We start from the raw sequence: 27529 nt of genomic DNA, 5'->3' as shown, positions 1-27529 counted from the left end.
GCACCTCCCGTATGAAGACAGGCTGAGAGAGTTGGGGCTGTTCAGCCTGGAGAAGAGAAGGCTGTGTGGAGACCTCCTAGCAGCCTTCCACTATCTGAAGGGAGCCTATAAGGATGCTGGGGAGGGACTCTTCCTTAGGGACTGTAGTGGTAAGACAAGGGGTAATGGGTTCAAGCTTAAACAGGGGAAGTTTAAGTTAGATATAAGGAAGAAGTTCTTTACTTTGAGGGTGGTGAGGCACTGGAATGGGTTGCCCAAGGAAGTTGCGAATGCTCCATCCCTGGCAGTGTTCAAGGCCAGGTTGGACAGAGCCTTGGGCCACATGGTTTAGTGCAAGGTGTCCCCACCCATGGCAGGGGGGTTGGAACTAGATGATCTTAAGGTCCTTTCCAAGCCTAACTATTCTATGATTCTATGATTCTATTTGAGATATGTATAATTCAGGGGTGTGATCCAGTCTCCGATGGTTTCAGTGCTTTGTTTAAGCACCCAGGGAATAAAGAATCATGGATATTCTGTTACTAGCATTACTATGATTAGCATGAAAACTGAAAAATTGTACCAGTATACATAAACATCTTTTGTATACTGAGAAGGCAAAGACTCTTAAATTATCATCTGATGTGTACAGTACTGGTACTTAATGTTTTGGTGCCAGTACCAGACTGGTCCAGTATTTAGCATTCAGATATATTTCTAATTACAGATAAGGCATATAATGGAAAAGTAAATAAAATAATTATTAATATCTCATACAGTTCAGCAACCCAACCAGTCAGAATTTATCCTGCCAATTTTAACAATCTTCAAACTCTTGTCTTCCATTTGTAGGTAGCACTGATCTTTGAAAAAGTAGGTGTATCCTGTGAAGGTAAATGAAAAAGCATACTCAGATTATGGAGTACATAATTCTTGATCAAAGCCTTTTTATCTATTTGATTTCATGAAGCTTAATGAACTGGAAAACTTATTTCCCAAAATATTTGTACACATTAAAAAAGGTTTATTTTAAAAATACATAAAAGTTCCCATCCTGGAAAAGACAGGTTTTGTTAAATGGAGACTGAAGCCAGGTTACCATTTTGTGAGTCAGAATTTTCTGGGAAGAAATGTTTGCTGGCAAAATAGATGTCGAAAATGCAATCAAGTCAAGACTCATGTGATACCAGCAATGCTTCCAGACATGCGGAGCATGAGAGACTGAAAAGTCCTCGATTTCGAGTAAGCACTACTGAGCAACAAATAAAACACTGGTGCGTTATCAGCATTATTCTCACACTAAATCCAAAACACAGCACTGTACCAGCTACTAAGAAAAAAACCCTTCTATCCCAGCTGAAACCAGGACAGCCCTAAATGTTTCATTTAAAAAAGCCTAAGCTGTGATCAGTAGTAGGGTATTTATCAACTGATATTTAATGGGAAAATAGAGACAAAATATTTTGTTTGAACCAGTAGTTTAGAAATCTGAATGGGAATTTGACTTAATTTGGCTCCTACTCATGGACCACAAGAAATTAAAGTCTCCAATAAGTTTCACAGCAAACAAATAAGAGAACTTGTTAGTGATTTAGATTGGAATTACAGCTTACCACTGTCACCAAGACCCAGGACAGCATCAAGGTTATCTGGAACGCCATTCCAAGAGTCTGCAATGAATTTAGGGGATGCAAGCTCCATTTTATTCTTTTCTTCATTGTACCTGAAAAAAGTTATATCCCTGTGTTACAAATCTGTATTTAATGTTAAAATTTAACATAATTTTTCAGTGTGTCCTGTCAAATGTGACTATATAAAACAATCAAATAGAAATATACTAAATGAGATTTTAACATTGTTTCTATTTCATTACAATTATTCCTGACTCCTTTCAAACCCTGTGAAATTTTACATCTTTCCTTTTAGAAATGCAATTCTTGCTGAATTGAAAATACACTTTCTAAGTAAAACCCTTTTCAGAAATGTAACTTTAAAATTCCACACATAATTCTAGGAAAGGTAACTTTTTTCAGGCAGCAGCCAACATCTGAAGATAGCAGATTTTAATGTGAAATGGTTATCTTTTCAAAATCGTATTTGAAATATGCTTGTAGTCCATGTAATTGATGGATTGCTATTAAATTACTAATTACTTTCCCTAACATTTCATTAAAAATCCTTACTATTTTCACACAGTCTCTCTCTGATGATTAAAAATAGGTGCTTTTCTTTGGGGGGTGGAAGCAAATCCACAACCACAAGGGCTTTCACAATCTATGCTTTCAAGAGGAAAAACTCAGCTGATGTAAATCCACCTAATGTCATGGAAGTTGGATCTAGTTTGCAATGTTCTTCAGGAGTGAGTGGACCTGTTGGTGTCCACATCTGCAGATGATGAGATGTTTCATTTACTCTGTGTGCTTTCTACTGTAGAATGCAACGATAGATTTGCACAAAGCCAGTTTTGCACTCCCACAGCCAAATAAGTCCAGGATCTCCCTTTCCATATATAGAGAATAAACGTCCCAGGCATGCAAGGTCCTTGAGAGTGAAGATCAAAGAGCAAGACTGTGGCCTGTTTTCCTCATTTTTCTGATCCATAGATGGGAGTCAGTGCTGAGCAGAAGTGGAAATGTCCTGAGGAGCAGTGACGTGATATAGTTTGAACCAGGCTTCCAATGCATATGAGGCCTCAGTCACCCTAGCAGCACCTCTTCAGGAGCAGTGGACTTGAGAGAGTTCATCTTTCACTAGTACTGGAGGAGGGAGGATTTATGTTCTTGATTTCTATTAATCCATATCTGTATGTGTCTCGGGTTACCTTTCCCTCATTACTGTATAGACCTGGATTCTATCCAAAGTTACACCAGTACAAATGAGCAGTAGGTTGGCCAAAATCAATTCAAATGATTAATTTAAATTACTTACTATTTTTTCTAAGATATTTAACAAAAATCTAGTACCTTTCTGGGTAGCTTTAAAACTTCAGCAGTGGAATCTGAGCCAGCTCCTGTTCCTCTCCCTCACAAAACTTTGCTTAACAATCTTGCTATAATAACACTTAAATAGCTTGGGGCTAGAAGGAGAGAGAGGAGAAGGCTTCCAAAAAATCCATTTAAAGTAAGTAAGATAATGGCACAGGAAGGACTATGGTATGTAACTGTTTTGTTCCATGTGGCAGAGTCCTTGTATAAAACAAAATAAAACATACTTAAGGGTTATAGCATCTGTGTTAAACAGAGATGTATGTTTTCTGAAATATTTGTCAACTGCTTTCTTCTTTACACAGATAGGAATCACTTAAGCTTATTTTGATTCTTTAACAATAAATTATGCTTTCTGCAGTGACTGCAGTTGATAAGGTACTTTGATAGAAATCCTGTCTGTGATTAGATTGATGAATTACTTGGAGGCCCTGGAGTACAGTTAGTCAAAACAATAGTTAGTACAGAGGAGACCTGCAGCTTTGCTGACTCATAGGTAGGAATTTGAAGTATTGCAAATGGCTGCGTTAGAACTACTTGTAAATGTGTAAGATGGTCTCTACAATATGACATTAAAAAATGAATAATGTTCTATAGTTTTTAAGGTTTTGGTTTTCTTTTTTTTTCTCTAGATAATGGAGTACTGTCCTCAAAGTAATTGAAAGTTATGATCAAGTGGCAATTGTGAAAGGGTATTTTACTTACTTAGAGGAATCCACAGCCATTAGGATATAATAAAGACACTCATCCAGTTTGATCATAACATGAAATTAATGTTCACATAAAATGGACTCAATTATACTGAGACCTCCTTTGATATTTTATATAGAACATCTCTCAGGAGGAATCCTTATAGCTTGGAGAATCTTTTAGATTTCTGGTGGGTGTTTCTGATGTTACAATAATGAAATTCTATTAAATACAGTTAATAGATTCTTCATCAGGTATAATGTGGGATATTTATTTCTACCACAGTAATAGCCTTGAGACATTTTAAGGACATTCCTTCTTAATCTAAAAGTCCTCCATATTTCCTGGATAGAGCATGGTAGCAGGTCACCTGAGTTTGGTTGCTTACTTTGCATCATATTTTGCTTCTCATACAGTCTTTAGAACAGGAACCTTAGTGCAAATACAGAGTTACTTGCATTTGTGGAATACCATATTTGTGCTGCTCTTTGCAAGAAAAACTTATTTGAGCATGTAATGGAAACATGAAAAGGACTGTAGAGACTCTCAAAATGAATTGAAGCTAAGGTTGGATTGAGAAAGAATGGATTGAGAGCAGCCCTGTGGAGAAGGACTTGGGGGTGTTGGGATGACGAGAAGCTCCCCATGACCTGGCAGTGTGCGCTTGCAGCCCAGAAACCATCCATGTCCTGGGCCACATCCAAAGGAGCATGGCCAGCAGGTCAAGGGAGGGGATTCTCCCCCTCTACTCTGCTCTTGCGAGATCCCCCCTGGAGTACTGCATTCAACTCTGAGGCCCCCAACACAAGAAGGATGTGGACATGCTCAAGCGAGTCCATAGAATCATAGAATCATAGAATCAACTAGGTTGGAAAAAACCTTTAAGGTCATCAAATCCAACCATTACCCCAGGACTGCCAAGACCACCACTAAACCATATCACTGAGGGCCTCATCTACACAGTTTTTAACACTTCCAGGGACGGTGAGTCCACCACTTCCCTGGGAAGCCTGTTCCAATACCTGATTACCCTCTCTGTGAAGAAATTTTTCCTAATATCCAATCTAAACCTCCCCTGGTGCAGATCGAGGCCATTACCTGTTGTCCTATCACTTGTTACTTGGGAGGAGAGACCAACCCCCACCTCCTTTCAGGTAGTTGTAGAGAACGATAAGGTCCCCCTGAGCCTTCTTTTCTCCAGACTAAACAACCCCAGTTCCCTCAGCCGTTCCTCATAAGACTTATTCTCCAGACCCTTCATCGGCTTTTTTTCCCTTTTCTGGACCTGCTCCAGCACCTCAATGTCTTTCTTGTAGTGAGGGGCCCAGGACTGAACACAGTATTAGAGGTGCGGCCTCACCAGTGCTGAGCACAGGGGGATGATCGCTTCCCTGGCCCTGCTGGCTGTGCTATTTCTGATACAGGCCAGGATGCCGTTGGCCTTCTTGGCTGTCTGGGCACAAGCTGGCTCATGTTCAGCTCCGTCAATCAGAACCCCCAGGTCCTTTTCTGCCGAGCAGCTTTCCAGCCACTCTTCCCCAAGCCTGGAGCATTGCATGGGGTTGTTGTGGCCCAAATGCAGGACCCAGCACTTTGCCTTGTTGAACCTCATACCATTGGCCACAGCCCATCAAGCCAGCCTGTCCAGATCCCTCTGCAGAGCCTTCCTGTCTTTCAGCAGATCAACACTCCCAGCCAACTTGGTGTCGTCCACAAATTTACTGAGGATGCACTCAATCCCCTCATCCAGATCATCAATGAAGATATTAAACAACACTGGCCCTAACACTGAGCCCTGAGGGACACCACTAGTGACCGGTTGCCAACTAGATATGATGCCATTTACTACCACTCTTTGGGCTCGGCCATCCAGCCAGTTTCCAACTCAGCAAAGAATCTACCTATCCAGGCCACAAGCAGCCAATTTGTCCAGGAGAACGCTGTTGGAGACAGTGTCAAATGCTTTACTTAAGTCCAAATAGACAACATCCACAGCCTTTCCCTCAGCAACCAGGCAGGTCACCTTATCGTAGAAGGAGATCAAGTTGGTCAAGCAGGACCTGCCCTTCATGAACCTATGCTGACTGGGCCTGATCTGTCTGTTTTCCCACACGCGCTTTATGACATCACTTAGGATCATCTGCTCCATGACCTTCCCTGGCACTGAGGTCAGGCTGACAGGCCTGTAATTTCCGGAGTCATCTTTCCTGCCCTTTTCGTAGAGACGCATCATGTTGGCCAACCTCCAATCCCCTGGGACCTGCCCACTAGACCAGGACTGCTGATAGATGATGGAGAGTGGCTTAGCAAGCTCCTCTGCCAGCTCCTTCAGCGCTCTTGGGTGTAACCCATCCGGCCCCATAGACTTATAGATGTCTAAGTGGAGCAGAGGTCTCTAACCATTTCTTCCTTAATTATGGGGACTTCAATCAGCTCTCCATCTCTGCCATCCAACTCAGGGAACTGAGTACCCTGAGGATGGCTGGTGTGACTATTAAAGACTGAGGCAAAGGCAGCATTAAGTACCTCAGCCTTCTCCTCATCCTCAGTCACTAGGTTTCCCCTAGCATCCAGCACAGGATGGAGGTTCTCCTCAGCCTTCCTTTTATTGCTAATAGATTTGAAAAAGTACTTTTTATTATCTTTTATGGCAGTGGCCAGATTTAGTTCCATCTGTGCCTTCACCTTTCTAACTTTCTCTCTACATAACCTAAGAACATCCTTATACTTTTCATGGGGTTACTGTCCCTTCTTCCACAGGTGATAAATTGTCTTTTTTTTCCTGAGTTCTAGCACTATCTCCCTGTTCAGCCAGGCTGGTCTTCTTCCCCATTGGTTTGGTTTTCGGCACATAGGGACTGCCTGCTCCTGCACCTTAAGGATTTCATTCTTGAAGAGTGTCCAGCCGTCCTGGACTCCTTTGTCCTTTAGTAATGTTTCCCAAGGAATTATGCCAACCAGCATCCTAAACAGGACAAAGTCAGCCCTCCAGAAGTCTAAGGTAGAGGTGTTGCTGATCTTCTTCCTGACTTCTCCAAGGATTGAAAATTCAATCATTTCGTGATCACTTTGCCCAAGATGGCCTCCAACCATCACATCACCCACCAGTCCTTCTCTGTTTGCGAACAGCAAATCTAGCCAGACATCTCCCCTAGTTGGTTCACTAACCAGCTGGGTTAGGAAGTTCTCTTCCACACCCTCCAAGAACCTCCTGGATTATTTCTTCTCTCCTGTGTTGTACTTCCAGCAGCCATCTGGTAAGTTGAAGTCCCCCACGAGAACAAGGGCAAGAGATCATGAAACTTCTCCCACTTGTTTGAAGAACACTTCATCTCTAGCTTCATCCTGGCTGGGTGGTCTAGAACAGACTCCTACCAGGATATCTGCTTGGTTGGCCTTCCCTCTGATCTTCACCCACAGACATTCAGCCTTCTCACTCACAACACTGAGTTCAAGGCAGTTGATTCACTCCCTGACATACGGTGCAACCCCACCACCTCTTTTTCCTTGCCTATCCCTTCTGAAGAGCCTGTAGCCATCCATTGCAGCACTCCAATCATGCGAATCATTCTACCACATTTCTGTGATGGCGATTATGTCATGATTTCCCTGCTGCACAATGGCTTCCAGCTCCTCCTGTTTGTTGCCCGTGCTATGGGCATTGGCACAGATGCATTTAAGTTACCCTGTGGATCTGGACTCCAACAGTGGCATGCTACCCTGTGGCTCATGTCTAGTGAGCCTGGTGTTATCCCCTTCCCCCTTGAAACCTAGTTTAAAGCCCTCTCTGTAACCCCTGCTAGCTCCTGGGCTAGAATCCTTTTCCCCCTTTGGGATAGGTGTACCCCATCTGCCACCAGCAGGCCTGGTGCTGTATAAACTGACCCATGGTCAAACCCCCCAAAATTCTGGTGCTGACACCAGTCACAGAGCCAGGAATTAATTACTTAGACTTTTCTGATGTTACCATTGACATTGTTTGCGACTGGCAGTAGGGACAAGAACACTACTTGGGCTCCCAAACCCTGAACCAGTCACCCCAAGGCCCTGAAGTCCAGAGGAGGGCCATGAAGATGCTCCAAGGGCTGGAGCACCTCTCCTATGCAGACAGGCTGAGAGAGCTGGGCTCGTTCAGCCTGGAGAAGAGAAGGCTCCAGGGAGCTTCCAGTGCCTAAAGGGGCCTGCAAGAAATCTGGAGAGGGGCTTTTGACAAGGGCGTGTAGTGACAGGACAAGGTGGAATGGCTTTAAGCTGACAGAGGGGAGATTTCGATTAGATATTAGCAAGGAGCTCTTTACTATGAGGGTGGTGAGACACTGGAACAGGCTGCCCAAGGAAGCTGTGGCTGCCCAATCCCTGAAGTGTTCAAGGCCAGGTTGGATGGGGCTTTGAGCAACCTGGTCTAGTGGAAGGTGTCCCTGCCCATGGCAGAGGGGGTCAAAACTAAATGATCTTTAATGTCCCTTCCAACCTGAACCATTCTATGATTTTCCCAGAGTACTAAGATACACTTCTTGTGGTTTGTTCAGATCTCCTCAGTGCCAAGTCTGTTAGTAGAGCAGATGCGTTAGTGACTAGTACATCAGCTGCTGAAGGATTTCAGTCATCCCCAGCATGCCCTGCTAGTCACACTGCTGTTTCTTTTACATCCAGTGCCTCCAAACCTGATGGTTTACTGAAAGAATTTCTAAGGCAATATGGTCAGTCTTTGGCTTAAAGTGATTGGAGGTCAGCCCATTTCCAAGGAATTCCTGCCAGAGTTTTCTCCCAGCAGCTGTAAGTTGACAGCAGGGACAGCTTGCCCCTCTTAAGAGTCTGAGACTGATGTGGGGTAGTTGCTGGTACATAGGGGTTGAGGGGTGAGTTGTTAGTGTGAGCAGCCGGACAGGGCCTCCCAGATATCCTCTTCCATTGCAAGCTGTTTTCTCAAGTACTCATCTCCAAGGATGACCCCCCCTGTGTTTGGTTCCTGCCTCCTGAACCTCAGTGTGCATTCAGCCCTAGAGACAGCTTGGCTAACAGTGTACCACCACCACCACCACCTCTTCAATGTGTCTTACTTCCAGTATCTGTCTCCAGCAAAAATGTATGTCCTCTTGTTTCTTCCCCAGTTGAAAGCTGCATCAACACGTTGCACATCCGGGGTTAGTCCCAGGTTGGTGAGTTTCTTTGGATATCCCCTATCCAAGTTACTGGCTGAATAAACCCAGTACTCGTTTCCTAAGTAGGGGAGAAAACAAGCCAAACGAACACTCTTCATTAATTGGATACAGAGGAGTATTTCTTCTTTTATGCTTTGCTATGCAACTTTTTATTGCACTAATTGTACTATCAGTCTTTCTAATATTTTACCATCTGTGAAGCACCAGATTAGAGTGCAGGTGTACTGTGAATACAATTTCTGCTTTTGCCTCTTAATTGTTGCTTGCCTCTTGGCAAAAGACATCACCTCAGCATGCTCTCGCTTCCTCCCTTCTTAGCTGTCTCATCTTTGAGGCAGACAGTATTTTAATACAGTTGGGGTTATGTTAAAACAGATGATAGTTAATATTGATAATTTTTTGTATGCTGAAGATGGTCTGAAACCAGGCATGAGCACCTGAAGGTCAAATGCAGATGCTCATGTTCACCCTCCATGTGTTTGGTTGAGCAGTTATATTGAGTGATTAGCAGGAAGTTTTTGCCCAGAGCTCCTGTTTCTGTTGTCTCTTGTCATACAACATTTTCTAATGTCTCTCCAAATATGTACTAATGGAAGAGGTACTAGTATTCTGTGTTCTTTACATAGAATTAGTTTACTTAATAAATGCCTTCACTAGATTCACTGAAAGCCAGGGAAAGATTCATTAATGGAAGGCTATTTCCTTGATTCTGTGCTAGTGGGAAATTAAGTCGAGTGTTAATATGAGAAGTGTAAAATGTAGTATTTGAGTTCTTGAGAAGTTACTAATTCACCATTCAGGAGCAAAGGGTGGGTCTCAGTAGTGTTTTAAAATAGTTGGGTTATGTGTAACTTTCAAACCAATCTTTGTTTGATAGTTATTATTTATTTTTTTAAAAGCAGGTTAGCTACATTTTCTTAGAAATTATAAAGAGAGGGAGAGAGGTTTAGATGTAATAGGATTATATGTAATATATGCAATATTTCAAGTGTTTTGGTTTGCCTAAAATAAAACTTTTTTAAGCTGCTTCTTCCCCCCCCATGTAAACTAAAGCAAATGGCCTTTGAGACATATGGAATAGATTATCATTACTTTTTTCCTTCCTGTACAGAAAATGTACAGCAGCATCAGCCATATGGTTTTTACATGATTGGAGGTGTTTAGTCATGTTTTTAGTAGATACTGGAGCACAGTTTTTGCTGGCTCAGTTCTTCATGTTGAAAACAGTTTCCCAGCTCCACTAATTTGGCCAGTACAGGGGAACCATGTGTGACTTAAGATGGACAGAGCAGTGCTTCCTGTTAGTCTCCTTTCCTATGGAGGCAGCTAGCATGACTGCCTGTATCCTCTGCCTGATGAGCCACAAGGAAGACACTTGGAAGCCAGAGTGGAAGTCAGTCTTTGGCAAAAGAGGAGACAAGGAAAGGCATGGGGAGATCTAATCTTCTCAAGCAACATGTACAGAGACAATAGCTTGAAATGAGAGGAAACAGAAGGAAAACAGAGCAGTGACGGATGAAACAGAACTCCCACCGTTGCTTTTTTGTTTTAAATAATTACTTGTTTAGTCTTGCTTATTGTTGAATGTATCTTTTTAGGTGCTTATAGCTCCCCTTTGTTGTGATGGAGGCTGAATGCTGTTCAGTCTTTCAGATCCAGCTGTTGTCCTAATATCCTCATCATGGGATGTTTGCCATTCCTTGGCCCAGTTACAACTGGGAGGAAACTGAGCTCAAATGCAACATTTATGCAAATGGCTACTTACATTTTACAACTTAAAACTAATACCTGAAAAAAATACAGCCTTCTCATCCTGAGGGGCCTCATAGACAGCATCGATTTTCTCTGGCAGATCAGGCCAGAATGTAGAAACAAGAAGAGGACCTGTGGGGTTTCCTCGGGGGTATACAGTCCTCCACATGAATCTGAGCAGAATAGAACATTGTATGAGATTTACAATGAACTAATTCACCAGCATATCTGTTTCTCATCATTTCTGGCAAAGGCTGCGTAAGCATGCATATACACACACGTGCACACACACACGTTAGCAGCAACACATGTTTGTAACCATTTTCCTACAGTGACTGAAAAGTCAAATCATTCATTTGGAAGCCTGTTGCTAAAACAACTGCACAATAAGCTGCATGCTGGACTGCAGGTGAAATTGCTTGCACTGATTGTACTGCTTGCTTTGGAGTTTCTGTTGCCTTTTACATCAGGGCAAGACTTATTCTGTGCTTTGAGTATACAAATAAACTCATTTACAAGGCATTTAAACTATTAGAGCTCTTGTGCTGCTGTGTATGGAGCAGATGGATGAGTGTTTGAGAAAAGCAGAGATTTATATTCCATGAATTGCTCTTGCAATTACTATCGTAGTGACTAAAAGTTCAAATTTAATGACAGTATATCAAACTGCTTGGAAGTGAGCTTGGCTGTAAAAGAAACTGCTAGCACTAAAAATGTTCATTAGAGAAATGCATAGGGAAATTTATTGGCTATTTTATGTATAAGTAGGATCATCATTTGATTTAAGCTTTAAAAAGCTGCAATTACCTTTAAATGGCAGAGCTTTGTGCTGAGGGCTTTTGGTTAAAAATGGCACGGCTATTTCCTCCTCCACAGAAGGAACAACTTTTTTCCGAGTTTTTGACCAACTGTATCTGAATGTGAAATACTTCCGTTGGGATTATATAGAAAACTGAATCACTTTGCTGATTTAGGAGTAGATTTAAAATTGTTCCTTGTTGGATCAAGCCTTGTGTGATTACCAGTTAACAAAAGCAGAAGCAAGGTGAAGGTCTGGCTGAAAACCAAGGCCCACAAGCAAGCAGAAGAGGATCAGTACACTGTAGATACTGTGGAACTTGGAACAGTTTCTACTGCTGTGAGGATATGTTTTTCCTTTTGAAGGCACTGAGCTGAGGTGGATACTTTAGATCTCTGATGACTATGCTAGCAAAAGTGGGTACCAGTTTTGGCAAGCTTGTTAGTCAAGTGGGTGGTGGGGCCAGCTCTGTGCAGCTTGTTGGTGGAAGGCTCCAGTGCTGGTGTTCTGTGAGGCTGGTCTGTTGGTACTGTGGGACCATTTCATGTCCAAGAAAGGACTGTTTCTTGCCACTAGGGATCACTGGATTGTAAAGAATCTTATCCTGCCGCTGACAGGACCAAGAGGAATAGTACAAAAGGTATCACAGGTCTCCCCACAGTTGAATGAACCCTTTGTGCCCCTAGCAGCTGTACTAGAAATGGGGAACATTATGTTCTTACATCCAGAAGTTCTAAATCCTATCTACTAAAACACAAGCCTGTGATAAAGATTAAGTTAAACTTCAAACCCAAAGCACCATTATTCTGGGTATCACATAGATGGGAACTAGAAGGAAATGCACTGAAGGAATTGCTGTGTACCACGGCCTGTAAAATTACCCAGTTGACCATGACTTTTTGTTATGAAAAGCTGGTGAGTAGAGTTAAACCATGTAGCATAGTAATAAATCCTTCATATCTTCTAGCTGAAAATGTAAATCTGGAGGAGATGGCTGGACTTTACAGCACCAGGAGATACAAATAACTGTTAAATTGCTGTTTTGTGAGGGGGACCTTGTTTATTGGTTCCTGCTTCCTTTTAAATTTCAGCTGACATCTGGGAAGAAGCAATGAACAGATCAATTCTAATACTTCCATCAGCTTCAGATACTTGTGTACGTTTCTATATGATAGGAGACTGATTTAGGCATGCGCAGCAAATGTGCATGGGCTCAGATCTTCAATGGCTTTGGGTTCAGGGTAATTGAGGATAAATGATTTCAAATTGGTCATTGATTTATGGCAGGGGAAAAAGGAGCTTTAGTGTCTCTCACCATGGTGCTGCCAAGTCCTGTACTCCTTAGGAGATGCTCTTCATTGCTGAGCAGCTGGGTAATACAGGCCCTGGCAAAGGCAGTGGGAACTGCAGCTGTGCAGCCACCTCATTTTATCAGGAATGTTTCTGCTCTTGCATCAAAACTGCCTTTTGTGTCTTCTGCCTAGGCTCCATGTGTGCAAGGCCTCCTATCCCAATCACCAGTGTCCTTGATGTGTCATTAGAGCAGCCACGAGTCACATAATTCTGTTACTTAATGATTTTGGACTCAACCTGGATTAAACCACTCAGGGACAAGACTTTGCTCATAGATTTCCATGATTGTATCTTTATGAACATGAGGACTAGTCTATCATAATGAAAGTTCTGCTAGAACTGGAGATTTGCTAAAACAGTGTCTCTATGGTGGAAGAGGCATTTGAGATTATTGCCACTAGATTTGGATGAACTGCTTTTTTGGAGGAGTGTTCCTAGAAGTTAAGAAGGAAAGTTTTCCTGCAATTAGATTTGAAGCTTTTCCCCAGAGTGCAGACTATATGAAATGAAATCAGGAAGGATAGTTCTTCCAGAGCTCTACTCCACTGAAAGTAATGGGATTTCCATTGCTGAATTACAATCCTTGTAGGTTTTGCTACAAAAGGTTTCTGGAAATACTTTATAGAGAATGAATCCTTCTTTGGCAGGCAATACCCTGGCTAATGCATTTCTTCCATTGCTAATTTTGTGATTAATGTTACGGATGGGTAAATCTCTAAGGAGAATTTTGGATGTGCCTCCCAGCTACTTCCCCCTTTTTAGCAACCCTTGTGTTGCTAAAAAGTAGGGCTGGCACCAGGGTTAATTTTTGCTCTCCAATCTGTGAAGTTGGGCAGAAAATATCTTGAGAACAGGCTTTTATGTGAGGTTTGTGCCATTTCCTTGTCCTTATTTTATCTAGAACTACCACCAGCCCAGTTGTCATAGCATCTTGGCATGTGCAATCCCAGTGTAGGGCAGAAACCAGAAACTAAAAAACACCACAAAACTGCCTAAAATAATGACTGAAGTTGAAAATTCCACATTCTCAAAGAAGTTTGAGAGTAGCTCTAAGAAAAGGTGAATTTAGGCATAATCATCTCTAATTACAGACAATCTTTTGGACATAAACGTGGTTGGGAGTAGTCAGCATAGATTCTCAAATGGGAAGTCATGCTTGACCAACCTGATAACCTTCTATGGTGAAATGACTGGCTTGGTAGATGAGGGGAGAGCAGTTCAGAAAGGTTTTTGACCCCATTTCCAATGAGGTTCTCATAGACATGCTGTTGAAGTATGCGTGAGGTAAGCAGACAGTGAGGTGGACTGAAAAATGGCTGACTGTCTGGGCCTAGAGAGTGTCGTCAGAGGTATGAAGTCTAGCTGGAGGCCGGTAAGTAGTGGTGTAACTATCCCAGGCATCAGTACTGGATAGAAGACTGTTTAATGATCTGGGTGACGGGGCAGAATGCACCTTCAACAAGTTTGCTGATGACCCAGTACTAGCAGGAGTGGCTGATACACCAGGGATTTGTGCTGCCATCCAGAGGGACCTTGACCCCTGGAGAAACAGGATGTCAGGAACCTCACACAGTTCAGCAAGTGGCAATGCAAAGACCTGCACCTGGGGAGGAACACCACCAAATACCAGTACATACTGGGGGCCAACAGGCTGGAAAGCAGCTTTGTGAAAAAGAACCTAGGGGTCCTGGTGGAAACCAAGTTGACCATGAGCCAGCAGTGTACCTTTGTGGCAAAGGCGGCCATATTATTTAACCGTAAAACCAGACTTCGCCATTTCTTTCCCTTAGGAGTTGACGGGACATTTTGCTGTCTCTGAACACACAAAAGAAAGGGCAGAGATCGTGCCTGATCATAAACGTCTAGATTTTGATGAATAAGTCTGACAGGTTCCTCCACATGAAGCCCCATTGGTAAGCAATTTATTTCACTTACCTATCTTTGAAGAAAAATGTTTCTCCTCTAATTTGTGCAACTCCATCAAATACAATGTCATGCTTGCAGAGCTCTGGAGTGACAGGTCCAAGGGTTGGACGTGGGCCAGACCCCGGCCCTGGCCCAGGTTCGACATCAGTCGACACTTCTGTAATGGTGAACAGAGAAGTTCTGTTACACTGAAATACAGTGCTTCATAGGTTCCACAGAGCACATGAACTGCCATAATTCCTAGAAGGGGAATAATTTGGAGGAAGTGCTTGAAGGAGCAAAAAAATTTATAAAATCTTCTCAGAAGAAGGGTGGTCAAGTACAGCTGAGAAGGCCTTAGCTTCCAATCCTGCCTTAACCTGCTGTGTGGACTCATTCACACTGCCTGTGTGAATGTCTGTCCATGCTGCATTGTCTGTCTAACTTGAAAGATACTCAGAAGTGACTATACTGGGTGTAAATGTTAAAATTACAGTGTTTATTTCACTGGCTTCTAAAAAGATGAGAAATGCATTTCAAAGTCCTTCTATTCAGAATTATCTTCAACTCTGCTGAGAGAGATGTCAAAGTGGATTTCTGTTCTTTAAAGAATTACAATATTTTGCAAGTTACAAAGATGCTTTTTGAGCCATTCATATGATCATTCTGCCCTCATCAATAATCAAAATGTGTTCTTCAGAATATGCACTTTGCCATCTGGTTTATTTTGTTTTGGTTTATTATTTGGCTGCTGCTGTATTGCCTTATGAGGCATTTGCCTTTTTTCTTAAATACCAGGTTTATTTACTGTATGAAACAAAAAGTGGAGTGCAGCTGATTTGAGATAATAATAATAATGGAAGAAAACAAAGGGGTTTTTGAATACTTGTTTTATATAGAAAGCAGTTTGTAAAGGGTTCTATCAGTTATAAAGAGGCAAGAAAGATAGTTTTGTCTCAGGTTTTGAAGTGTGCGTTGAGACAACTGAGTTAAATTCTAAACTCTATTAAAGATACGCTGCGTGAGCTTCAAAAGTTCATGGAACTTTGCCCATGTCTCAATTCCCAGTCTTAAAGCAGCTAAGAACAAGGGGAAAAAAAAAGAAGATTCAAATCAGATTTTTGATAAAAAGGTGTCTCATGTGGTAATCATTTTGGTATATTCCTATTATCATTTCTAAGGTGTTGAATACTGTAGATATCTCAGTAGAAAAGTGGAAAGCACAAAAAAGATGGCATAGACTTTCTCTGCTTAATTGACTGTAGTAGATTTGTGCCTCTACAAGGTACAAAATATATACATGGAAGGAATTTTAATCATAATAATACTTATGCATTTTACTAAGAGTATCTGTGGAGAAAATAATAAATTTTAAAGATGTACCAACATAAAAATACTTGAGTCCACTATTTCTCCAGGAGCTTGCCAAATACATTTATGTCAACGTATCGGCTCCCACACACTCTGCAAATGTTATTGTGATGGTACAGCTTGGGTTATTGTGAGCAGGCAATGTGAACTGTTTCCAAGCTAGGACAAGAAACAACTTCCTTCCCCTCTCCTTACAGGGAGTTGCCATCTGGGAAGTTCAGAGTGTTGTAGACAACACCCAAACCCACCCACAGCAGGTATTTCAGGCTAGAGAAGAGCACAGCATTTCATTGTCCCAGTAAAGGCATTAGAAATTTTAACGTAAAGGTTTGGTTAGGGGATGTTTTCGGGCTTCTGTTAGTTCAGTAAATTTACCCCTCATCCTTAAATTGTGTTTTTTTTAAGTAGGAGCCTCTTAATAACATAAAGCAGGGAGAAAGGAACAGAGGGTGTTTCTGGCATTGATGATACTATGCAGTATGTCATTTACTGCAAGTTCTGAGTCCCAAATTTCAACCTGTGCTGCATGCTTTTCTGATGAGTTCTGCTGCAGAGGAAGGACCTTACCATATAGCTCCTGTATCCCTTTAATGTCATCCTGAGAAAGTCGAAAGTTCTTGGTGTAGGTGTAGATGGGGGCCATCAGAGCTCCTGGATCCTCTGAGTGCTCTAACCCCATGGCATGGCCAAATTCATGAGCAGCAACTAAGAAGAGACTGTATCCTAAATAACATAGCAAGATAGTATTAGCTGCTTGCATCTAAATAGAAGTGTACCACACAGGTTATTCATAGTCTTATTATTTTATTATCCTTGCTACCCATCAAAAATCTCCCAACAGTAAATATCATCATTATTTACAGTCTCCAATGGTGAATGTCATACATATTGCCAGAAATGACATTTTAATAGAGAGGTTCTAAACCCTCTTCTATAGCTGATATATGCTGCTGTCTCAAATGCAAGTGACTTTGACCACGGTCTTAATACTTCTGTAAAAAAGGAAGTGTAGCAAATAAAATCAGACTTTTTTTTTTTTAAGCACAGAAGAATTAAACTTGCAGTCTAGAACTCAAATCTTACTTTTCATGATGAAATGGCATGCAAGTGATAAACAGGTCCATATATCAGTGTGTCCATGAACAGAGCCTGGATCACTACTGTTGTACCAAATATTGTTAGGTTAAAAATATCTTTTATCGTAGGATGACATTTTATCAGTTATTCCCAAACAGTGTCTGAAATTTGGCAGTTACTTTCCTCCTAAAAGGAAATCCTGAATCTTGCATTTGTTGGTACATGTGTAAAACCCTTTCTGCTATATTTAAGTTTATCCATGTTAAAAATAAGGACAAATCTTAACCAAAATAATTTTAAATATTCACCATATAAACTTCATACTCTCTCACTTTTTAAATGTGTTTTTCGTGTTCGGCAATATCAGTCTATCCTGGGTTCAGCTGTAGCAGTCATGTTGCTGTGGTTTTGACTTTCAGCCAGGGAACCGTGCTGATAACACATGGATGTTTTTAGTTGTTCCTAAGTAATCTTTACTCCAACCAAGGACTTTGTCAGTTTCATGCTCTGCCAGGGAGGAGGGGAAGCCGGGAGGAAGCAGAGACAGGACAACTGACCCAAACTAGCCAAAGGGGTATTCCATACCACAGCATGTCATGCCCACTATATAAACTGGGGAGTCACCTGGAAGGCCCAGATAACTGCTCAGGTCAGGCTGGGTATCGGTCAGCAGGTGGTGAGCAATTGTATCCTCTCCCCTTGTTATTTCCCTTATCATTATTATTATTGGTGGTAGCAGTAGTAGTTTTGTATTATACCTTAGTTACTGGACTGTTCTTATCTCAACCCATGGAAATTACATTCTTCTGATTCTCTTCCCTATCCCTCTGGGAGCAGGGGGAGGAAGGCGGGGGAGTGAGCGAGTGGCTGTGTGGTTCTGAGTTACCATCTGGGCTTAAAGCACGACAGTTCTTTGTGGTGCCCAATGTGGGGCACGAAGGGTTGAGATAACGACAGATCTGACCAGAGTGTGTCTAATCATATTTGTGATAAGCATTCATTGTTTTGGATTAATAGTTACTCGTCACAATGCTGATTTATTGGCTCTCAGAGTTGTTGTGCTTGATCTCAGATTTCAGCATGTTGTACCTTACTTACAGCCACTATTTGCTGTTTTAGTGTTTATCATCGGCTTTGGAGCCTGGGCTAAGGTTCTTGTTTCACTGTACTTGATGGTAATGACTTGTAATACAATAGACTCATTGATCATGAAACTGGTCTGGCTTGCGTTCCCAGCATGGTCATCACCTCTATACTTTGGGAGGTATATAATGGAAGTTTTTAGCAATTACATTTCTTTTTTTTTCTCCTCGGGGGGTCAACCTACGAAGGAGGCATTCCCTTACACCCCCTGCTCCCCAAGCAGGCTATTTACAGCAGCATTTGAGGGTTCTGAAGGTTTTGGATGGCCTTTGAATGCCCTTGAGACCTGCCTGCTGATTGTGCTGGGGATCAGCATGTTGGCACACATATGGAGTGTGTTTTACCCACGGCTATGCCCACCCTGGGAATGCCCTATTTCATCTGATCTCGAAAGTTAAGCAGTGTCGGGTTTGAGTCTGGTCTAGGGTTAGACGACAATATAGGAGGACCACCAAGAGATTTTCCCCAAGTCTGGACAGTCATGAGTGGCAGGGTGTGTGGGATAGTATGGGCAAGTATCTAGGACAGTGGGCCCCTCCAGTGCTTTGGAACTTCACCCCTGAACAAGTGCAACATCCGGAAAAACTAGTAAAACACATAAACGAGTTGTGCTGTCATCCTGGTTATACCAGAGAGGGACAAATCATGGCAACATGCTAGCGCTTGGCCTATGCCTACAGAGCCCTGCTCAACACTATCCAGCACCTTCAAAGGGAAAAAAAATGTCTCTGGATCTGATGGCAAAGCAACAGACAACACAGCTACTCCGACTCTGAGCACAGCAGCTACACCAACCCCAGTGACAAGCACAGCAGGTGCTCAAACCCTGACCACAACAGACAATGCAGCTAATCCAACTCCAAGCACCTCAGCTACACCAACCCCAGTGACAAGCACAGCAGCTACTCAAACTCTGACAGCAAGAGACAATGCAGATGTTGGTGCTACTCAACCTCCAAGCACAGCAGCTGCACCAACCCTGACAATAGACACTGCAGCCACTCCAACCCCAGTGAAAGATGCTGCAGCCACTCCAATCCTAGTGGCAGACACTGCAGCCACTCCAGCCACAGTGATAAACACTGCAGCTAAACAAAATGAACAATTTGTGCCAATATCGATTGCCCCTGTAAGCAAGGGGAAAAGCAAATGAGAGGCACAAAGAGCAACCTTTGCAGTGAAGAAAGATGAAGTCCCAGTGCACTTACCACAGGGGACAGCATCTGAACAAGAGTTATTACTACATGAATCAGAGGAAGAGGAAGAAGAAGAGGTGACTTCTCGACCCCGGACCTCAACCTAGCTGCGGAATATGCAAAAAGATTTCACTCGTCTTCCAGGGGAGCACATCATCACCTGGTTGCTCCAATGGTGGGACAATGGGGCTGATGGTCATGAACCAGAAGGTAGGGAAGCCAAGCAGCTGTGATCACTTGCTAGGGAAGGAGGAATTGACAAAGCGATTGCAAGAGAGAAATGAGCCCTCAGCCTTTGGAGGAGGCTCTTGGCAGCTGTGAAGGAAAGGTTTCCCTACAAGGATGACGTTATGAGTCGCTCAGCCAACTGGACCACGATAAAGAGAGGCATCCAGTCCCTGAGGGAATCAGCCATTATAGAGATGATCTATCGTAGGCCGGATGCCAGGAATGCACATGTAGATCCAGGTGAAGTCGAACGTACACAACGTATGTGGCGATGTGGCGGGAACTTCCATGGAGTGCACCATCATCATATGCCCACTCATTGGCATCAATGACCTGGAGTGAGGCAGCACCACCAACAGTGGATGAACTGACTTATCAACTGTGAGAGTTCGAAGACAATTTCACTCCTTCCATCATTTCAGCTGTGGAAAAACTGTCCCAGGAGAGAGATGATTTATCCGATCTATCCAGCTCCCTACATGTACCAACCCAAGTCTAAACTATTAACAGAAGGCGCCCTACTGTTCGAGAAAGAAGACATAGGAGGTACACGCCATGGGCCACCCTATGGTTTTACCTGTGGGATCATGGAGAAGACATGAGAAAATGGGATGGAAAACCTACCACAATTCTGGAGGAACAGGTGTGTCAATTGAAGAGGAAAACAAGGGTCAAGGATGATCCTCCCATGAAAGCTGCTGCTCCAGTCTCTAGTGACCAGTTTCCCAGATGGAGTGAAAGAGCTGATTTTACTCCAACTCCTGTGATAAGGAATACTAATCCCTTTCTACAAGACATAAGTGGACAATGTTGTGATCACTATTAGAGGGGCCCTGCCTCCAGCCAGGAGGAGGAGAGGGACAATCATCGGGTTTACTGGACTGTGTGGATCAGATGGACTGGCACATCAGTCCCACAGAAGTATAAGGCTCTAGTAGATACCGGTGCACAGTGTACTCTGATGCCATCAAGGTATCAAGGGGTGGAACCCATTTATATTTCTGGAGTGACAGGAGGATCCCAAGAGTTAATTGTACTGGAGGCTGAAATCAGCCTGACTGGGAGGAAGTGCTATTGTGACTGGTCCAGGGGCTCCATGCATCCTTGGCATAGATTATCTCAGGAGAGGGTACTTCAAAGACCCAAAAGGGTATAGATGGCCTTTTGGTATCGCTGCCTTGGAGACAGAGGAAATGAAGCAGCTGTCCACCTTGCCTGGTCTCTCAGAGGATCCTTCTGTTGTGGGGTTGCTGAAGGTCAAAGAACAACAAGTGCCAACTGGAAGCACAACAGTGCACCGGCGGCAATATCGCACCAAATGAGACTCCTTGATTCCCATCCATGTGCTGATCCATAGATTGGAGAGCCAAGGAGTGATCAGCAGGACCCGCTCACCCTTTAATAGCCCCATATGGCCAGTGCAAAAGTCTAATGGAGAGTGGAGACTAACGGTAGACTATCGTGGCCTGAACGAAGTCACAACACCATTGAGTGCTGCCGTACCGGATATGCTAGAACTTCAGTATGAGCTGGAGTCAAAGGCAGCCAAGTGGTATGCCACAAGTGATATTGCCAATGCATTTTTCTCAATCCCTTTGGCAGCAGAATGCAGGCCACAGTTTGCTTTCACTTGGAGGGGCATCCAGTACACTTGGAACCGACTGCCCCAGGGGTGGAAACACAGCCCTACCATCTGCCATGGATTGATCCAGACTGCACTGGAACAGGGGCAAGCTCCAGAACACCTGCAATACATTGATGACATCATCGTGTGGGGTGATACAGCGGAAGAAGTTTTTGAGAAAGGGAGGAAGATAATCCAAATCCTGCTGAAGGCCGGTTTTGCCATAAAACGGAATAAGGTCAAGGGACCTGCACAGGAGATTCAATTTTTGGGAATAAAATGGCAAGATGGACGCCGCCAGATCCCCACAGAGACGTGATCAACAAGATAACAGCAATGTCTCCACCAACTAGCAAGAAAGAAACACAAGCTTTCTTAGGTGTTGTGGGGTTCTGGAGAATGCACATCCCAAATTCCAGTCTCATTGTAAGCCCTCTCTATCACGTGACCCGGAAGAAGAATGATTTCAAATGGGGCCCTGAGCAACAACAAGCCTTTTAACAAACTAAACGAGAAATAGTTCATGAAGTAGCCCTTGGACCAGTCCGGGCTGGGCCAGATGTGAAAAATGTGCTCTATACCGCAGCTGGGGAGAATGGTCCTACCTGGAGCCTCTGGCAGAAAGCTCCAGGGGAGACTCGAGGTCGACCCCTCGGCTTTTGGAGTCAGGGATGTAAAGGATCCGAGGCCAGCTATACTCCCACTGAAAAAGAGATACTGGCAGCCTATGAAGGGGTTCGAGCTGCCTCAGAAGTGATTGGAACTGAAGCGCAGCTCCTCCTGGCACCCCGGTTGCCTGTGCTGGGCTGGATTTTCAATGGCAGGGTCTCCTCTACACATCATGCAACCGATGCTACATGGAGTAAGTGGGCCGCACTAATTACACAACGAGCTCGAATAGGAAATCCCAGTCGTCCAGGAATTCTAGAAGTCATCATGGACTGGCCAGAGGGCAAAGATTTTGGGATGTCACCAGAAGAGGAGGTGATGGTTGCTGAAGAGGCCCCACCATATAATGAACTGTCAGAGAGTGAAAAGCAATATGCCTTGTTTACTGATGGGTCCTGCTATATTGTGGGAAAGCATCGGAGATGGAAGGCAGCTGTGTGGAGTCCCCTGGGACAAGTTGCAGAAACTGCTGAGGGAGAGGGTGAATCGAGTCAGTTTGCAGAGGTGAAAGCCATCCAGCTGGCCTTGGACATTGCTGAACGATTAAAATGGCCAGTGCTTTATCTCTACACTGACTCATGGATGGTGGCAAATGCCCTGTGGGGGTGGTTGCAGCAATGGAAGCAGAGCAACTGGCAACGCAGAAGTAAACCCATCTGGGCTGCTGCATTGTGGCAAGATATCGCTGCTCGGGTGCAGAACCTGGTGGTGAAGGTACGCCACGTAGATGCTCATGTACCCAAGAGTCGGGCCACTGAGGAACACCAGAACAACCAGCAAGTGGATAAAGCTGCTAAGATTAAAGTGGCTCAAATGGACTTGGATTGGCAACATAAGGGTGAATTATTTTTAGCCCGGTGGGCCCATGACACCCCAGGCCATCAAGGCAGAGATGCAACATATAGATGGGCTCGTGATCGAGGGGTGGACTTAACAATGGACACTATTGCCCAGGTTATTCACGAATGTGAAACATGTGCTGCAATTAAGCAAGCCAAGTGGTTAAAGCCTCTCTGGTATGGAGGACGATGGCTGAAGTACAAGTATGGGGAGGCCTGGCAGATTGACTGTATCACACTCCCACCGACCCGCCAAGGCAAGCGCCATGTGCTTACCATGGTGGAAGCAACCACCGGATGGCTGGAAACATATGCTGTGCCCCACGCCACTGTCCGGAACACTATCCTGGGCCTTGAGAAACAAGTTTTGTGGCGACACGGCACCCCAGAGAGAATTGAGTCAGACAATGGGACTCATTTCCGGAACAACCTCATAGACACTTGGGCCAAAGAGCATGGCATCGAGTGGGTATATCACATCCCCTACCATGCACCAGCCTCTGGGAAAATCGAACGGTACAATGGGCTGTTAAAAACTACCCTGAGAGCAATGGGTGGTGGGACTTTCAAACACTGGGATACACATTTACCAAAAGCCACCTGGTTGGTCAACACTAGGGGATCTGCCAACAGGGCTGGCCCAGCCCAATCAGAACTTTTACGTACTGTAGAGGGGGATAAAGTTCCTGTGGTGCACATAAAGAATTTGTTGGGGAAGACAGTCTGGGTTATTCCTGCTTCAGGTAAAGGCAAACCCACTCGTGGGGTTGCTTTTGCTCAGGGACCTGGATATACTTGGTGGGTAATGCGGGAAGATGGGGAAGTCCGATGTGTACCTCAAGGGGATTTGATTTTGGGGGAAAACAGCCAATGAAGTCAATTGTATGCTGTTGCCTGCTCTATAACACTCTTATAGCCCACCAGCTAGATATCTTCAGGTCGCCAGCAACTGACCCTGACTTCCCTCCAATCATCACCTCAACAAAGAATGAATTTTGAGGAAACCAAACGAGCTCAGCAGTGACCAGACGAGTTTGGCGGTATCATCAGCAGGCAACAACCCAACACTACATACCGTCCCTCCTGTCCTGAAGGACTATCACAAGAGATGGAGCCTGACATAATGGATTGGATGAATTCAGCAATTTTACAGGGATTGATCCTTGGACTAGGGAATGATATCTTTCTCTTTGTGTGTGGGTGTGGAGATATATATATGTGTATATATGGGACAGGGGTGATGGTGTGTTGAGAGATGTGGGATCTGAGCTTGACATGTATGGTGTGGAATAAGGGGTGGATACTGTCCTGGGTTCAGCTATAGCAGTCATTTTTCTCCTTCTTAGTAGCTGGTGCAGTGCTGTGTTTTTTAACTTTCAGCCTGGGAACAACGCTGATAACACTGATGTTTTCAGTTGTTGCTAAGTTATGTTTACTCCGACCAAGGACTTTCTCAGTCTCATGCTTTGGCAGGGAGGAGGGGAAGCCGGGAGGAAACAGAGACAGGACACCTGACCCAAACTAGCCAAAGGGGTATTCCATACCACAGCACGTCATGCCCAGTATATAAACCGGGGGGAGTTACCCAGAAGGCCCAGATCACTGCTCGGGTCGGGCTCGGTATTGGTCGGTGGGTGGTGAGCAATTGTATCCTCTCCCCTTGTTATTTCACTAATCATTTTTATCACTGGTGGTAGGAGTAGTGGTTTTGTATTATACCTTAGTTGCGGGACTGCTCTTATCTCAACCCGTGGGAGTTACATTCTTCCGATTCTCCTCCCCATCCCTCCGGGAGCGGGGGGAGGAAGAAGTGGGGAGTGAGCGAGCAGCTGCCTGGTTCTGAGTTACCGGATGCGCTCATACCACGACACAGGTTTAGCAGTTGGTTAAAGTACTGTGTGGAAAATTAGTAACGTAAAACCAAGAAACTTGTTGTAACATAACAAAGAGCAATGACTAAAGAAAACAAGTAATTCCTCTTTTCCAGAGAAGTTATTTTGCACTGATAAGATATATTCATTTTTATGTTTATAACCAAGAAATTATTGCCCCTGTAAAGGTAAAGATGGTAACTACAGATGGTTTAATGATATTCAATATCTATCAAACACATTTTTCAGCAACTGGTGAAAAACTGCAAATTTTATTTTCCTACTGTTAAACCATTTCTACAGCTACTAAATAAGACATTTCTGAATTTTTGCCAGCTTGCTGTGACTGATTTATTCAAATGCAATTTTTTCCATTATTCACTCCCTCTCAAGGCAATTTTTTTGAAAGATCTTGATGTGTCTTATTGACCAACTACCCTTAGCTCTATTAAATTGTAAATTTTGTTTAATTTATTAGCTTCGTATACATAGCAGGTAGTCATTCTTTTTGGTTGGGTTTGTTTCTTTCTGATGGTAAGATCACAGATTGGCCTCCATACACAGGATGGGGAAATTTAGCAACCCCAAACAATCAACTAATCCCACAGAAAGGAAAATTCGTCCCATTGTCTGTTGCTATTGGGGTTTGAGTAGCTGCTGTATTTGTCGCTGGGGTTAGTGTAGCTGCGGTGCTTGGAGTTGGAATAGCTGCATTGTCTGTTATAGTCGGGGTTTGAGTAGCTGCTGTGCTTACTGCTGGTGTTCAGGTGGCTGCTGTGCTTGGAGTTTGAGTAGCTGCATTGTCTGTTACTTTGCCATCAGATCCAGAGACATCTTTTTCCCGCTCCTTACAGAACAGGGCCCTATAGGCATAGGTCAAGCCCCAGCACGTTGCAGTGAGTTGTCCCTCTCTGTTATTGCCAGGACAACAGCACACCTCATCTAAGTGCTCTGCTAATTTTTCCAGATTCCGCATTTGTTCAGGAGTGAAATTCCAAAGCACTGGTGGGGCCAACTGGCTTAAGTGCTTGCCCATACGATCCCACACACCCTACCACTCATGACTGTCCAGCCTTGGGGAAGATCTCTTGGTGGTATTCTTAAATAGTTGTTTAACCTTAGACAAGATCTGAACTGCACCCTGCTTAGCTTTCGAGATCGGACAAGATCGACTGTTCTCAGGGTGGTCACACTGTAGGCAAACCATAAAGAACATATGCAGCAACAAGCTGGTTCCCAGCAAAAGGAGCAGAGTGCTTTCAAAGCCATTGAAAGGATATTCAAGATCCTTAACTTTTTTCTCTTAATCATCTACTCCTATTGTAAATGGCCTGGTGGGGGAGCGGAGAGTGTGAGGGAATATCTCCTCCATAGGTTGACCCCCCGAGGGAAGGAAAAAGAAAGATGCGCAATTGTTAAAAATTCCCATTACATGCCTCCCATAGTAGAGAGGTGATGACCACGCTGAGGACGCATACCAGCCCAGTTTCATGATCAATGAGTCTATTGTATTACAAGTCATTACCATGAAGTACAGTGAAACAATAACCTTAGCCCAGGCCCCAAAGCCGATAAACGTTAAAACAGCAAAAATTGGCTGTAAGTAAGGTATGACATGCTGATACTCTGAGATCAAGTGCAACAACTCCAAGAGCAAATAAATCAACACTGTAACGTCTGACTATTAATCTGAAACAATGAATGCTTATCACAAATATGATTAGACACACTCTAGTCAGATCTGTTGTTACCTCAACCCTTCGAGCCCCACATTGGGTGCCACAAAGAACTGTTGTGGTTTAAGTCCAGCCAGTAACTCAGAACCATGCAGCTGCTCGCTCACTCCCCCCCTTCTTCTTCCCCCCACTCCCAGAGGGATGGGGAGGAGAATCCAAAGAATGTTACTCCCACAGGTTGAGATAAGAACAGTCCCGCAACTAAAGGTATAATACAAAACTACTATTGCTACCACCAATAATAATAATGATAAAGGAAATAACAAGGGGAGAGAATACAATTGTTCACCACCCGCCGACCCATACCCAGCCCGATCTGAGCAGCTATCTGGGCCTTCCGGGTAACTCCCCCCGGTTTATATAGTGGGCATGACATGCTATGGTATGGAATACCCCTTTGGCCAGTTTGGGTCAGGTGTCCTGTCTCTGCTTCCTCATGGATTCCCCTCCTCCCTGGCAGAGCATGAGACTGAGAAAGTCCTTGGTCAGAGTAAACATTACTTAGCAAGAACTAAAAACAATGGTGTTATCAGCATTGTTCCCAGGCCGAAAGTCAAAAAACACAGCACTGCACCAGCTACTAAGAAGGAGAAAAAATGACTACTACTGCTGAACCCAGGACAGTAGACCAGACCAGATGATAAACCTTAAAATACAACCCACAACTGTAAAATCAGAGCCACAAATGTCCTCTGAATCTTTATCCTGAGAAGGCAGAGTAACCAGCAAGACTATGAATAACTACCACCACTCCAACAACTTCATGGAAGTCACTGCAGTAATGGGATAGTGGTATAAGTCCCCTAGATAAAACACATATTTTATAAGAAATTCAGGTGAGTCAAGACCAAATAAACTGAAACAAATTCAACTGTCGTAATAAAACCATGGTCCCTGGCACAACAGATTTAATCTACAGCAATATATTCTGCTACATATTTGCTTAAGTCCAGTTATCATAATGTAGGCCAGAAAGAGATGTAACTGATAAGTGCACCAGGCTAAACTCTTCAAAAATACGTGAATTTCCTCTGTGTTGTCTGAGTGAAAGCACTGTCTCAGTGTTGCGGTTTAAGCCCAGCCAGTAACTCAGAACCACACAGCCGCTCACTCACTCCCCCCCCTTCTTCCTCCCCCCGCTCCCAGAGGGA

General features: G+C 43.7%; 1 protein-coding gene across 1 annotated transcript; it reads right to left on the bottom strand.

Moving 5' to 3' along the window:
• Nucleotides 1-415: 415 nt before the first annotated feature.
• LOC115619084 (72 kDa type IV collagenase-like) lies at nucleotides 416-10736 on the bottom strand. The gene is made up of 4 exons (XM_030511114.1): nucleotides 10604-10736; nucleotides 8714-8873; nucleotides 1593-1702; nucleotides 416-863 (listed from the first exon to the last, which is right to left on the bottom strand). Exons 1-4 carry the CDS (start codon nucleotides 10734-10736, stop codon nucleotides 760-762), a joined length of 507 nt encoding a protein of 168 aa, XP_030366974.1. The 3' UTR covers nucleotides 416-759.
• Nucleotides 10737-27529: the final 16793 nt, after the last annotated feature.

This window comes from Strigops habroptila, chromosome W (assembly GCF_004027225.2).
Source record: "Strigops habroptila isolate Jane chromosome W, bStrHab1.2.pri, whole genome shotgun sequence".
Classification (NCBI taxonomy): Eukaryota; Metazoa; Chordata; class Aves; order Psittaciformes; family Psittacidae; genus Strigops; species Strigops habroptila.
This window is presented reverse-complemented; position numbering and strand designations above follow the sequence as displayed.